Below are 15,607 nucleotides of genomic sequence, written 5' to 3'. Positions count from 1 at the left end.
CTTATTGTCACTATTCAACATGTTAATAGCCCCCAATGTAATGACTGTGTGGCTGGTTTTAAACTGTGTGTGAACAGCTAACTAGAAAGAAGTGACTCATCTCTGCCCAGGTGGGTATTGACTTTCTGAGTCATATTTACTCAATTGGTCAACCTATCTTCATTCCCGAAGAGAAAAGATCTAAAGGGTCAGACTCAATGAGGAACCCAAGGCAATGGACAGAAGGAACAATGAGCGGTAAACACGGAAAGAGGTAGCAGGGATCGTGAATGTGAGACGGGGGAAGAAAAAAATGTAAGCACAGGAAGATCGTCCCAACACCGTCCCCTGGCAACGAGGAAGAAGGCTGGCAGCCATGGTCTTCCATTAACAGCAGTTGCGTAGCTCCGCTCTCGGGCTGTGTGATCCCAAGCAAGTTGCTTGCTCTCTCAGTGGTTAACTCATCAGCAGAAAGGGGAAAATCATGCAGCTGTTTCAGGGTTCTGAAGAGTTATTGCACAGACAAGTGGCTCACAAATGGCTTCCACACAGGAGGGTCTGTGAGAAACCCTGGGGATGCCCACAGGGGTTCCAGCAGCACAGGCTGGTCAGGTATGCTGAAACATCTCCTTGTCAGAGGAACTGCACCTGGGCAACAGGTAACAACACCTCACTCAAAGCCAGTTCTCCTGCCTGTCATCACACAGGGCTTTGACCATGCCAGTCCCGCTCCCCATGCACCCACCCCCAACCAGGTACTGTCACATACCACCCAAAGTCTTCAAGTACTTAGAACTAGGAGTAGTTGCACAGGAATTACTCTAAGACCAGGAATGGCAAGCAAGTAACCTGTGAGAATAAACTAGCCCAGCAGTGACCGGCCCACAGCCCAGCAACACCATCACCGTCGGTGCCACTTCCCAAGAACCTGGGACATGCCAGCACCAGATCTGGTGTTCATCTTTCTAACAGGAGAACTAGGCAGGGGGTGGTCGGACAACTTGTCCAAAGCGACACAGCTGAAAGTGGTATCCTTGGGTGTGGCCTCATCCCGGTTTCAGGATTTGGATCAACTCTTGGAAATGTGGCATCTTGGCCCTTCCTTCTTAGGACGTGCCTCTGTCCTAAGCTCGAAGCTGGAAGGGGCTCAGAGCCGCTGGTGCCAGGGATCGGATCGGCTCCCATCCATCTCCAGCTAGAAGGAAGGAGCCAAATTTGTCAGCTTTGTTTCCCTCCTCCTTCTCAAAATGGGTACCTGGCTCTCTCTTTTATCTAAGTCCTAACTCCCGGCAAAGGTAAATGAGTTACCACTCGCCAGGCCTGGTGGAGGAAGAGCTATGTTCTTCAGCCTTATCATGGACACTCGGAATGCAGTCGACCTTATGAGAAGCTGAGCTGACCAGGGGCTTCGGAAGCAGCTTGCACCACCTCTCAGCCCTGTCAGAGGCAGGGGAGTGCACACAGCCCTGCCCAGGCTCCAGGGATCAGGCTGGTGGGTGTGGCCTGAGCACAGGCAGCATCAGGGGTGAGAGAAAGGTGGGACTCAGAAGACCATAGCCACATGCCCAGATACACTGTGGCCAAAGAGCAATGGCCAGACCAAAGCATTCCCTCAGGACTCCTACCCACGAAGTCACTGATGAGAAGGAAAACACGCTAGGGTAGAGAATGAACATTCTAGCAAGTGAAGACACAAACCATGTAAGGCACAATCCCAATATGAAATTAAAAAAAAAAAGTTTCTTTTCCTGAGAAGTAGAGACAGAGAGCTCTCATGTGCTGGTTCCCTGCCCAAATGCCTGCATGAGCTCAGGGCCTGCCACAGGTGCAGGGTGAAGGCAGTTCCCTGCTGCCTCCCAAACTCTGGTTGGTGGCACGTGGGAGTCAGGGATGGAAACCAGGCACTCCTGTGTGGGACACAGCACCTGCACCGTGAGGCCAAATACCTGCTTCCTGGTTTTGTGGCACATATTCATTACACACATGAGTGAATATTAAGGGCAACAAGAACACAGACATTTACATTTCCTATGTTCTCTCTGGTTCTCTAGCTCTCTCAAACGATGATTTCCTGGTTCTACAATGAGAACACGCTTCTAAAGATGGTTTATTCCATGTCTCTCTCCAAAAGTCAAATTGTACGACTTACATGTGGCAAGGTACCTGGTACCTTAGTAGGTATACAATAAACACTTGCAAGGGAGACAGATGCTACACTGGCTCATACATACTCTTCTTTATTAAAAAAAAAAAGCAGGCAGTAGTTCTAAATCATTGGTTGTTTAAATCTGAGAGTTACTTTAAAATGTATCTGCATTGACTTTTGCTTTGCTGAAGATAAAAGCAGGTTCTAGATGTCCTTTATTCTTTGGAACTACTCATTCGGAGCGGGTTGCCATGCCCGGCGCTGAGCGGTATGGGGTGCTGCCGCCGTACTGAATTATTTAAAGGAAATTAACAATGCTTCCTGTCCTTGGGGAGCAGTGTCTGCCAAGGAGGAAGCTTTTCTCACCACCCTGAATTTTAAAAGGAACTTTCTCTACATTCTCAATTACTAGTAATAAAGGTAAAATGGGGGTGAGGACCTGTCTCCCACCGGGAGCTGAGAAGGATCCCACTCCCCCCACCTCCAGCTCCATCCTAGGGGTCAGGCTGGCTAGGATGACATGCTTGCCATCCTCCTCATAGAAGCCACGTGTGCTGCTGGGTCACGTGGTCCCTGCCAGGCACCAGGCACCTCGGGTTCACGGGGCCACCCCCTCCACCCTCTCCTTATAAACCAGTATTTTTTATGGCCGTGATATCCCTATCAGTGGTCAGTACACCCAGACTTCACGGCACCTACTTGACAGTGACCCAGCAAGCACGCTGGACAGCAGGGGCCGGCCCTGCCCTACTGTGAGGCGAAGTGGGTGGGAGGATTCCTTTTCCCGCCAGGCCATCTCCTCCCGGGGTTCTGTTCCGAGACCTACCTCCAAACACCAGGGCTCCCCAACCTTGTATAAGGAGTGGCTCCTTTGCATGTCCCTGAAGACTTGAGTGCTGACAGTGAAGTCTGAGGGGGGGTAGAAGTGCTGACAGTCATGTGTCTGAGTGCAGCAAGGGAGGGGGCTCTGCTGCCGGGAAGAAAGGGGGAGATAGTGAGGTTGGGAACTGAGGGGTCAGCGCACAGCCCCTGCTGGACAGCCAAGCCTAACCCACATCTCCCAAGGAGTGCTAGCTGAGGGGGCTGTAGTTCTCTGTGTGAACCCATATCTTCCAGGACATTCGGTTCAGGAGTTCCCTCCAGGAATGTCTCAGACTCATCTCCTGCACTTGGCCTTTTTGTGGGGCCCTACCCGTTGTCCTCAATCCAACCCATTCGCCCTCTGTGGACCCAACTGCACCTTTCCAGGAGCCTGCCATAGCCAGCTAGCTGGCATCCTCTCTCTCCACTCACCCTGCGAGGTTTTCTCTGTGTGACCCATGCCACATTGCTGAGACACCTGCTCTACAGCCACGTAAAGACACGCACTACCACAAGCTGTGGGCACCTTCTCACTCTTAATTCCTGTTCCAGCCCACAATCTCTCAAAGGGCACACCCTTACACTGCCATCCCGAGGCCCCTCGTAGGATCTGAAAGCACACTCCCTGGGTGCTCCCCAAAATCTGTGCTATACTAAACTTGAACCTGAGAACAACCCTTTCCCATGGGCGGCCAGCATTTCCCCGCTGCCTCCTCCATTCAGTGCCCTGGGCAGGAAGGTGCTGGCTACTGTTAACTCTCACAACTACGCTACCAGCAGCTAAGATCACGTGCGTTTCACAGACAAGAAAACAGACTTAAGAGACTCAAAGGAGCATGCGCAAAGTCCCACGGCTCATACTGGCAGAGGAAGATGATAGACCAGGTCTGAACCCCAGGAGATGGCTGCTGAGTAGACCCTGTTCAGATCTAGCAGCAGCTTGGAATAAACAGGCTCCAGAATGTAGCAGCATTGCTTCTCAGTCTTTTGGCTAAGACCAAGTATACAATGTAGGGGGCACAGAGGATAAAATGGGGTCCAAGAAGGTCTGTCTCACCACACAGAACCATCATTCCACTTTCCTTACTAAAGAAAAGGTGTCTCTGCTAGCTGTATATCGTGTAGGACACATTGTCTCTACTGTAGCAACAGAACACTGCAGAGGAGGAGGAGGAATTCCATGCACCTCCGTTAATCCCATACAATAATCTGGGAGCTGGAAGCTAAGATTGAGAGCTGGTACTCTGTGGCCACGGGGAGAGCAGTGCTGTTGCCCGGTCCCTGGAGGTCCCTGCCTCCCTCGGCAAGCTCAGCCTCTCACCCCGTGTTGCTTTACAGTGTGCGCCGTTTGTAAACAGGTATGAGTCATTAGACAAGCACGAGCCCATGTGCGCGATCAGCCCAACTTTACGACTAAGGTGATCCTGCTGTGCCTTGTGACAGCAGTGACTCACCTTGCTGCCCGCCACCGAAGGTGACACACTTAACCTTCCCACTGCGCCAGGAAGGCACCCAGCCGCCACAAGGAGCTGCAGCCTGGCTTCCTCACACAATGCCAGCGAGGTCAGAGCCTCCAGGAACGTGGAGTATGTGCTGTGGCCACTTCCTCCTGGTCAGAAGGCAGGAGCTTGTTTCAGGAGGAAGGGATACACACACACACACACACACACAGCCCAGTCTCACACACCTGGAACTTTGGCAGGGGGGGGGCGGTGCGTAATCCCTACCAGCTCTTTGGAAGCTGTTGGCTTTAAATATATTCTTTTTTTTTTTAAAGATTTGTTTATTTTTATTACAAAGTCAGATATACAAAGAGGAGGAGAGGCAGAGAGGAAGATCTTCCATCCAATGATTCACTCCCCAAGTGACCGCAATGGCCGGTGCTGTGCCGATCCGAAGTCGGGAACCAGGAACCTTTCCGGGTCTCCCACGTGGGCGCAGGGTCCCAAAGCATTGGGCCGTCCTCGACTGCTTTCCCAGGCCACAAGCAGGGAGCTGGATGGGAAGTAGAGCTGCCAGGATTAGAACCGGCGCCCATATGGGATCCCAGCGAGTTCAACGCTAGGACTTTAGCTGCTAGGCCACGGCACCGGGTCCAAGCTGCTGGCTTTGACATGAGAGCACTGTCCTAACCTCACCTTCCTGATGAGCCCCCCTCTGCTTTTCTCTTTATTCTAATACCCTTAAGCACTCATTTTCAATCCTTCACAGAATATAAAGTCTTATAAACCTCTTTAATATCAAGTGGGTATATGGTCTCTTACTAAAAACTCAAATGAACCTACAAACATAAATACTTTTGGTACAAATGAAAACAAATGACTGCTGAATTCCAGCAACCTGGATTGTTCAGGCTGGTGCTGAAATCTTTAGCTCAGGGCAGGGGGCACGTTGATTCTGCCCGAGCCTACGCACTGCCCTTTACCGCAGATGCTGGTTCAGAATCAAGGTCACAGACACAGAGGAGGGTACTTGCAATGGCTGTGGACTTGAATAAGTCTGGATGCAGCAAATGCTACTTCTAAGGGCTACAGAACCAAGAATCGGAAGGAAAGGTTCCTGGAACGCATGCACCTGGATCCAACCAGGCCTGATGCCTGCCATCACAGGTGTTCTTTTAAGGATTAATGTGCTCGTTTTTTCAGGGCTGTTTAAGTTGAGTTTGTAGACAAAAGGGAAAAAAAAAACTAGAAGAGTCTATTCACTTCAAACCTCGACCATCATTGATCCATCAATCAAGCAAAATGATACAGAGCTCACAGACTGTCCAGGAGAATGTACACACAGGGCTTAGGAGCTTCACGCTATTACCATGATTAGGTGGTAATGACAAGGGAAAGTATTGGATAAGCATTTGGCACCTCTTAAAAGAGAGTGACCACAGCTGGTGGTCCATCGCTGGTGAACCACAACCCTGCAGGTAATGGCCGAAACTCCTCTTTCTCGTGTCCCCACCAAAGCTATGGGCGCACTAGCCCACTTGAAGATGCTGTTTCCATGGACACACCTAGCCCAGCAAGTGAGGGCCTTTGAGGAAGGCAGGGCCACACTGCCCCGGCTGTGACACGGGAGCCCACGTTGTGCATTTCCTTGGTCAAGGATGAGGTCACATCAGATCGAAAGAGAAGTGGGCAGACTTGTGTCTCCCCAGCAGCTCCACACCTGATGACTCGGTGTGTTACCCAGACCTGGACACGGCAGCATGGACCTCGAATCAGGGTGTGATACCCATAAAGCCGCAGCACTATTTCTGGATTCCACTATCTTGTTTCCTTATGGGCTCACCACCCCATTGCCCAAGTAGCTAGCTAGGCCATATTCAAATGTTAATGCAACAGAAAGGAAACCCAGTGAGCTAGAAAGTACAAATTGCCCTGCTAGGAAAGACCAACCCAAAAGAAAGAAAAAATAAATAAATAAATAAAAAGAAAAAGAAAAAAATATAGAAGGATCTGAAAGGCACTGTAAAAAAAAAATTTAAACTGGAGGTCAAGACTTTATATGAAGTAAGGACATTCAGAGACTGCTCGGAGAATCTGACCCAATCTCCTAGGCAGGAAGAAAAAGGCAAACTCTCACACTGCCCATCAAAGGAGGTCAATTTCATGCCACAGTTAGACCGGGTCACCAACTGCCCATATATCTGATCTAGTATTGTTCCAGATGTTTCCATGAGTGTTTATGGATGTGCTGAATATTTAAATGGTCATCAACCCTCACATGGTGGGCCTCATCCAATCAGGTGAAGGTTTCAGTAGAACAAGTGGCTGACGCTCAGGCCCCACACAAGGGTGAACTCCCACGCCCACATTCTTCAAGCTGGGACATGCTTTCAGCCATTGGACTTGATCTGAAAACATCCCTGGGTCTTGAGACCACCTTTGGGAGCAAATTCCCATCATCTCTCCTGATTTTCAGGCCGGGGACTTGGACTAGAGTCTCCCTTGAGTCTCTAACTTGCCAACTGCAGTTTTGGCATCTTCTCAGTGTCTAGAGCTGTGTTCTTTGATTTTTTTATACAGTCTCCTGATACACACACACACACACACACACACACACACACACACACACACTGGTTGGCTCTGGAGAACCCTTATACATTTTTCATGTATTTTCTCCTTCCCAACAACACAGATAAGATTACTAAGAGTCTCCGAAATAAATCAAAATCAGCATGAGTCTTAGAAACCACACAATCTAATTCTTCCTTCAAAATTTTTTCCCATCCCCTAAATCTAGACATTAAAGTTCCAGTCTTGGAACACACAGCCAGACAAAAGCTAAAACTAAAGTCCAGATTTTAACAACTAGGAATTCAGGATTTCAGGCACACTGCTGGAGAATTTTCTTTTCAAAATGTTTATCTTTTGAATAGCGAAAAATGAAACAGAGACAATGACAGAGCCATTCTGCCCAAAAAGCAAACCAGTAATACGGCAACATTTTTAATGACTGAGAGGGAAAAGTCCTCATATTTCTTTCTCATTTCATATTTCTTTATCACATATGTGTACAAACAATGACACTTAATAACCAATACACAAAAGCCACCACTCAAACATGGGAACAAGCAAACCCCACATGCCCTTGGAGGAGCGTAGAGAGAATCAACATACTTCTAGATCCTGCTGACCAGCCTTAAGCACCGTCAGTAATTCCTATCTCTGAAGGTGACGTAACTTTGATGGAGACTAATCACATTGCAAATGTCATTCCAATAGCAAAGCAGAGGCCAACAGAGTGTAATCAAGGGTTCCAAACAAGCACCGTTTTTATCACTAAAAAAGTCTAAACAAATCCAATTCTTTCCCAAACGAGGATGCCTTCACTCACATGGCAAACGTATGCAATTTTTTGTTTCACGTCATTTTCCAGCAAAGTAGAATGTGTGAATGACAAGACTGCGCGCGCACACACACACACGACCCTACATATCCATTCAGGCAGGAAGAGATACATGAGCATGGAGGTCAACATCCTACAGCCAGCAAGTCTAGGTTATCAAGGCTGCACCTGCTACCCTCCCTCTACCCATGTCACTTTGCCTGCCTACTCTGAGCCGACTGGAGTCACCATGGATGTTGATGAAGTTTACCTGGGCTCCAAAGACCTTGACTTAGGGAGACAGAGACAAGGAACCAGACACAGCAAGTGAGCTTGCGTACTAAGGGACTTGTGCTCAGTACTCCTTCACACTCACCTCCCTGCGGTCCTCACCCCACTCAATGGAAGCTCAGACACAGATGACAGGAATCTTCACATCCCTGCCACTATCCCCACTGCTAACCAGCTGTGTGCCCTGACTGCTGGGGGCTCGATGTGTCACACCACACAGCTGGCAGCTGGGGAATCCCTCAGGGTCCTCCAACAGGCTCCCATCCTACAGGGCTGGCAGACACAGGAAAATATTCGTTACGTCCAAGTCTCTAAGACCAGAGGTAACGCACCAAGCTTCCTGGCTGTGGCTATTATATAATAAGAGGGTATGTGCAAGGGTAACAGGCAAGAAAGATTATTGTTACGAGATACATGGCCTTTATAGCCAAAGGAAAACATTTCCAGGATAAAGCATCATGAAGGGAATTTGTAGCACCATTCAAAACACACTGATTGCTTAAATTAAAGCTATGCTGATCTACATCTTTTCCCCTATGGGCCAGGGGGTGGAGGGCAGGCAGGACGGCTGATAAATACAGAGAAGTTGAAAATATGGCATAACAAACAATGAAGGAAACTTGGGTGCAAATCAGCTTTTTAATAAGAGTTAGAGTCATTTGAATAATTTTGCATAAAGGAGATACTTTTACTTTCTAACTAACATCAACACTGAAAGGTCAGGGTTTGAAACCCTAAAGATCCTGGGATGAAAGGTAAGAAAGTAAAGCGATTCACTTTAACACTATCCAGACATGTGACAGGAGTTAAGGCATACACAAAACAAACAAGGAAAAAATAATACAGTTCTCAGGTGCCAAGCTGAAAGGTTAAATAAAATCCCCGCATGGATACACTCGCCGATGCCAGGATCTTGCTGGCATTTATTCTCTGTGACATCCCTGAGGTTCACCATGACTCAAACAGGTGCAAGGTGAAGCTTCTCCCGTGACCACAAAGCCACATCCATGGACACTGCAGTCTATGTCTTAAGCTGGGCAGTCCTCTCACACCCAAGATGCCAACAAGCTCATTAAATCCATTCTGTTGGGGCCAGCACCATGATGTAGCTGGTAAGCCAGTGCCTTTAACGCCAGCATCCCCTATGGTCGCCACTTTATGTCCAGGTTGCTTCACTTCAAATCCAGCTCTCTGCTTATGGCTTGGGAAAAGCGTGGAGGATGGTCCATGCTTGGACCCCTGCCACCTAATGGGAGACACAGATGAAACTCCTGGTTCCTGGCTTCAGCCTGGGCCAGCTCTAGCCATTTGGAGCATGAATCAGCGGATGAAGATTCTCTCTCTCTCTCTCACTCTCTCTCTCCCTGTAATTCTTTCAAATAAAATGATTTTTTAAAAATCCAAAACAAACAGAGACTAATGAAAGACCACGCTGTCTATTTTGGAGGCAGGAAGCACAGCACCCCCTTGCCTGATTGGCAATGATCAGCAAGGCAAGCGTCCTGCTGCTGTTGGTCACTTCTGGACCGAGCTCTGTGCTAACATGAGGCAGAGTCATGTCACATACTGGGAATAGCACTGGGCAGAACCATGGGGCCCAAACCTGGAGGAGAGTCTAAATGGGTCAGCAATCTTTTTTTTTTAATATATATTTTTATTATACTATTTATGTATCTGAGGTGAAGGGGGATATTGAGGGAGAATCCCCACCCAGTCTCCCACCCGTCCAAAGTCCCGGATGTGGGGCATGCTCTGAGATATTTGCTCAAGTGGTCTTAATAGTCCTCCAGTTATGGATCACTGCCAGTCTCACCACTACCAGCTCGATTAGGTCATTGAAGAATCCACTGATTGTCACAGTCCATCACAGAGTCTTCATTTGCCCAGTATTTCGTTGCCCAACATTTAGCTAAGATGGTTGATTGACCTGTTCCGTCCTCCATCCTCTCCTGGCCAGGGCTCTGAGTCCAGCAGTTCAATTGGAGAGATCACCAAAGAAACTTTGAGGTATTCCCAGATCAGATTCCCGCATGTTCCAGCAAGCACCGGGCCCGGCACAGTGAGCAATCTTCTTAAAACCCAATCTCGCACCCGTTGTGATGACTCAATGGCTAAATCCTCGCCTTGCATGTGCTGGGATTCCATATGGGCTCCACTTCCCATCCAGATCCCTGCTTGTGGCCTGGGAAAGCAGTAGAGGATGGCTCAAAACCTGGGGACCCTACACCCATGCGGGAGGACCCAGAAGAAGTCCTGGCTTCTGGCTCTGGATCAGCTCAGCTCTGGCTGTTGCGGCCATTTGGGGCGGGGGGTGGGGTGGGGAGAGCGTGAACCAGGGGATAGATCTTTCTGCTTCTCCTTCTCTCTGTATATTTGATTTCCCTTTATGATACACACACACACACACACACACACACACAAATCTTTAAACGAAACAAAACCAAGAACCCCAACCTGTTCCCACGGAGGAGCTGGTGGGGGCGGGGCTCTCCTTACAGTGGAGGAAACTGACATTGCTTTGCCGGTGGCTCAACTGCTCCCTCCTCCCTGTCAAGTGGAATCAAGTGTTTTAAAATGCAAATAACAGGTTTCTAGAACAACCCTGGAAATGTTTTCATAATTCACATCTTGTTAGCCACAGGAACCCCAATTACTTTTCCTCTTTTCTCATGTCTACTCACCAATTATTAGCATTAGATAATCCCATACTATTTTCTGCTAATGTGTTCCCTGACAACATCAAACTCCAGAGGGCCTGCATGGTGCAATAACTGAATGATTGTGCAAACAAAGGCTAATTTATGTGAAAATGTTATTTAAACCTTCCTGGGTGTTTATGAAAACAGTTTTGGGTTGAGCTGTTCCACAGATGCTAAATTAATTCCATAAAAATGTATTCAACTGAATGGATTCAGTAAAAAAAAAAAAAAAAAAAAAAAATACGGTCCAGACATTAGGAAAGAAGGAATCACCCTGGAAGGCCACAAATAATCAGAAATGATTGATGGCATGAGACAGGCTCAATGTCAGCAGCCAACAGAAAACTTGGGGACAGTGTCATTCACTAACACTCTCCATTCCAAGATAGCACCCACCCCCTAGGATGAACCCCATTGTTATCAACCCCAGCGGTAGACAGCTTCGGCCACTGTCCACAGCAGAGGGCAGGGACATCTGTGAACACCCTGTCACGGCGCTGAGGCCAGAAGTGCAGGCTTCTTCCCAAGGCCTGACCGACCTGGGCTGGCTGCTCTCAGCTCGGTACTGGTGGCTTCTTAGCTGGAGCAGAACAGGGCTCTGTGCCACCCAAGCCTCAGGGGACCATCTCCTTCAACTCTAAACATTTAAATGTCTGTGGGGAAAGATCGGGCTAATGATATGTCTTGTGTGGTAGAGGGTATGACTGGTTGTGAATCTGTAAGGCACTAAGACCACCATTCATGAACTGCAGGCGTCCACCTCATCTTCCTGCCCTTTCTTCCCATCAATTAAACATGTGTTGGGTACCTGCCCAGCTGGGGCACCGGGACCTTGCACTCTTACTTATCTGCTAGGAGACAATCCAACAGAATGTAAAACCCAGCAGAAAGTCTGCTCTCCTCGGATCCTGCAGGCCCAGCATGAGGGCTGAGGCGATCCCCTGGCCCTCGTGGCCCATGCCCTTCAGGCAACAGTGATGGACAAAGGACTGCTGAGTAGGGAACGTGCCGAGTAAACTGTTCCAAGTCCTGGCACACCCTGGAGGCCCCTTTTCCATTGTGTAAGGTGATAACCAGCTCCATCCATGCAGTCTAGCAGGGATAGCCACTTAAGAATTCCAGTCTTCCTCGAACAGTTTCTCCTTGGAGCATATTCATGCTGCAAACATCCCAGGAAGTCTTGATCAGAGCTGATTGCGAAGACTCCAAGTCTACTCAGAGTGTAGAAAGTGCCTCCAGCCACGTCCACCGCCATGCGGGCAGGAGCCAGTGCAGCAAAGTGGAACAAAGCGCATCTTCTATCTCCTGAGTGCAAGCATACCTGGGCTGCAGAGCAGTTACAAGAGGCAAACACAACAACCTCAACAGAAGCAGAGAAAGAAAATGAAACACAGAAGGGCTCCCAACCACCATCCTCTGGGAGCCACAGAAGCGGGACTGTCTGAGCTTCCAAGATGAAGAGCTAGGCATGGGACAGAATGCCTTCAACCTTGGCACAGCTACAGGAAGCCAAAGCACAGAGGATTTCTGGCATTGCTGCGCTAATGTCCTCAGTGTCTCGGGGGCTCCTGACCCCTCGGACAACCTTAATCCATTCTGGACCTGGGAAGGCTCTGGAATGGACCCACCACTGCCATATGCATGCTACATACAAACTCAGAAACCTTGGCTGCGTAACGGTCAACAATATTAATGTTTTTCAAACATAAACCAACTATGGAACTAGCTTAAGGCTTCCTGAATTCTGAAGTTTAGCATCAATTCAATCAATAAAATGTAATGTATCCCGGGGCCAGGGTTCTGGTACAGGGGTCAAGCCTCCACTTATGATGCCAGAATCTCATTTGGGAGTGCTGATTCAAATCCTGGCTGCTCCACTTCCAATCCAGCTTCCCAATGTGCCTAGGAAAGCAGCAGAATATGGCTCAAGTGCTTGGACCCCTGATGTCCACATGAGAGAAGCAAATGGGAGTTCTTGGCTCCTGGTTTCACCCTGGCCTAGATTCGGTTGTTGGTAGTCATTTGGGGAATAAAAACAGTGATGAAAGATAACCTCTCCGTTGCTCTGCTTTTTGAAAAAGACAAATCTTTTTTAATTAATGTGGGCTATTCCTACAATGGAATATTATTCAGCCATAAAAAGTAACAATATAGGATGCAATGCGGACTAATGTTGAATACACTACACTGAGAGCAGTCAGATAGAATTTCTCACTGTATGATGTCACACATGCGCCAAATGCCCAGAATAGACAAATCTACAGCGACAGAAACTAGATAGTTGTCCTGGGTTGAGGGAAGTGGGGACAGTGAGGAAAATGGGAAATGATAGCTAAGGCACAGAGGTTGTTAGGGGGATGATAAAAACATTCTCAGATTGTGGGAATGGTTACACAATTCTGCAGATTGGAAAAAAAAATAACTTGTACACTTTCACTGAGTGACCTGTATCAACGGCAGACAAATCTGTGACTTTTATTTTTTTAACTCTGATGTCTGAGCTGATGTAATTGCCACTAATATCTGTAACTGCTTCGTGTCTCGATTCTGATCACACTTGATCGGGGCGCGGGCAAATACACAGCTCTAAAAAACACACAGAAGGGAATCGGCCCATCGGACCTTCCATTTCCACAGGCCGCGAGGGCGGGGGTGAAGAGCACAGATGATGGGGAAGCATGGGAAGCAGATGATGGGGAAGGATGGGAGGGACCATGCCCGGCTCCTCTCAGATGTTCAGACACACAGACAGTGGGGTCCTGCGGACAGTGACAGACAGTGGACGGCAATGGGATATAATTGTCAACAGCCTGAAATGCAGGTTAAACAATTTAGCTAGGAAACCAAGGTGGGCGGGGGTGGGGGGAAGCACCCCTTTAGTCGCTATCTGATGGGGTGAAAACACAGCCAATTAGATGTGTCCATATAATTTTCACATCAAACATCCCGTGCCCCCCCCCCCCAGGCGACCGATGGCAGCGTTTGCTGTGGATTTTCCCAAGTTTTCAAGAGCAGTGACAGCCCTCTTCAGCAACGCCATTTAACATCACAGAAGGTCAAGGTGGGAGCCACAAACACTTGCTTTTCTTAATTTACACCTTTCATTGACTTGCCCAGAAACGTCAAGGAGCAGCCAGGAAATCTATGATGTACTGTCAACAGTTCCTTTTAAGAACCAGATTTACAAAGCAAAATGCAAAATTCAAATCCTACAAGGTAATCTGGAGCTGTACCTTTAAGAAAAAAGAGACAAAAAAGCAAAACCAAAACTTTGGTGTTCTGAAAGAAACAAGATGAGCTTTGGGTTAGGTCTCTCCTGTGTTTTTTTTTTTGGCGGGGGGGGGGGATTGTTTGTTTAATTGGTTGGTTTAAAAAAAAAAGACCACTAGGTAAGTGGAAAATTAGAATTTTGAGAGATGCAAACAAAATGACTTCACTTTCTCTCGTGTACTGGTCAGGTTGGATCTAAACCCACAGCCAGATCCTAGCAAACAGAACATAACTCCAGGGCGGGCAGCCATCCTTCGCCCCACCAGTTTTTCCATCCTCCTGCCGACATAGTTCTAATTAATCATTTCCTTTTTTTTTCTTTTAAAAATACTACATATGGCACAGTATATAGCACATTAACATTTTTTAAGCACCTAAAGTAATTGGTAATGTTTTTTAAAAAAAGCTTAAAAGACACTCTGGTGATGTGGGATGTCATTGAAATCCAGTCTTACGTGTTGTAGTTCATATTCTTCATTCAGTAAACACTTAAAGCAAAGGTTCTCACCCTGGCACATGCTGATGATTGATGTCTGGTGGTATGAGTTTGCCCTGGCAGCAGCCATGGCCTCTCCCCGTGACATGACACCCCCTGCCCAGCTTGGGCAGCCAAACCAGACCCAGCTCTCTCTCTGGGCAACAGAATTTCCCCAGTTGGAAATCACTGAGTTCATTGTTGCCTGGGGCATGTATTGGATGGATCTGGCCCTCACCCAGCAAAGTATCTGGATTACAGTAGCAGCAGCAGCAACACAGTTACCAAGTCCAGGATCCAGGTGCTCCACAGAGACCGTGGGCAGATCCAGCCATGGCGGGGCACCGGGCAAACACACCACCTGCACCACAGTGACTTGCTGGCAGCCTTGCCCAAGCTGTCTCAGTGCCCCAGGCCACAACCCTGCAGGGATCCCCAGTGCCTTCGGGGACAGCCTCAGTACTAGCATAGGATGTGGAGGGGAAGAGGGAGAGTGCCAGGTGTGTTTAGGTCTCTAAAATCACACGCCTTTTGGCAATCAGCTAATCCATAACAGAGAGCCCACAGCCGGGTAAGAAAACTCACTACCCGCTTTCTCTGGGTAGGGAGACTGGCGACAGCAAGTTGGCAGAACAACGAGGTTTTTATCGCTGATCTCCCCAAAGAAAGTAATCCAAAGTACAAATATTAAATTGGGCCCAAATCTCACTCATAAATCCAGAATGTTCTGCCCGAATCCAAGAAGGCAAAAGACCCAAGATAATGGCCATTCCCACAGAAGTTAAGTGGTTTCAACTACACTCTCCCTGGCCTTCCCTAAACTACCAAGGGCTAGCAGCCTCTCACACAGCAGTCAAGGCCAGCGCACAAGTGACTGACAAGGCACAGACAAGAGGGCCCCAGGCCCCACACAGGACCATGTCCCTTCTGCTCCAGTGTGTCATGGGCACTGGGGTGTGGCTTGTTTTCTGGACGCGGTGCCAGCTTCTCACACTGGGAGCCGTCCAGGCCCCAAGGCAGCAGGGCCCGGCAGTCTGGCAGGGTGACTCACAGGGAAGTACT

The 15,607-nt window shown here is 48.4% G+C and overlaps 1 protein-coding gene across 50 annotated transcripts in view; it reads right to left on the bottom strand.

Annotated features, from left to right (window-relative positions):
• The window catches only part of TCF7L2 (transcription factor 7 like 2), a 181,868-nt gene that overhangs the window by 66,298 nt on the left and 99,963 nt on the right, over window positions 1–15,607 (bottom strand). For 14 of the 50 annotated variants that reach the window (XM_058671298.1, XM_058671296.1, XM_058671297.1 and 11 more), the window contains exon 6: window positions 2,952–3,095. The exons of 33 other annotated variants lie outside the window; for them this stretch is intronic. In XM_058671298.1, the coding sequence (XP_058527281.1) occupies window positions 2,952–3,095 (144 nt within the window). The remainder of the gene's footprint in view (window positions 1–2,951; window positions 3,096–15,607) is intronic. 3 more of the 50 variants (XM_058671300.1, XM_004579823.2, XM_058671284.1) reach the window with 1 other exon arrangement.

Source organism: Ochotona princeps, chromosome 13, assembly GCF_030435755.1.
Source record: "Ochotona princeps isolate mOchPri1 chromosome 13, mOchPri1.hap1, whole genome shotgun sequence".
In the NCBI taxonomy this organism is placed as follows: Eukaryota; Metazoa; Chordata; class Mammalia; order Lagomorpha; family Ochotonidae; genus Ochotona; species Ochotona princeps.
The sequence above is the reverse complement of the archived record's forward strand: the minus strand, read 5'-3'. Positions and strand labels throughout refer to the sequence as shown.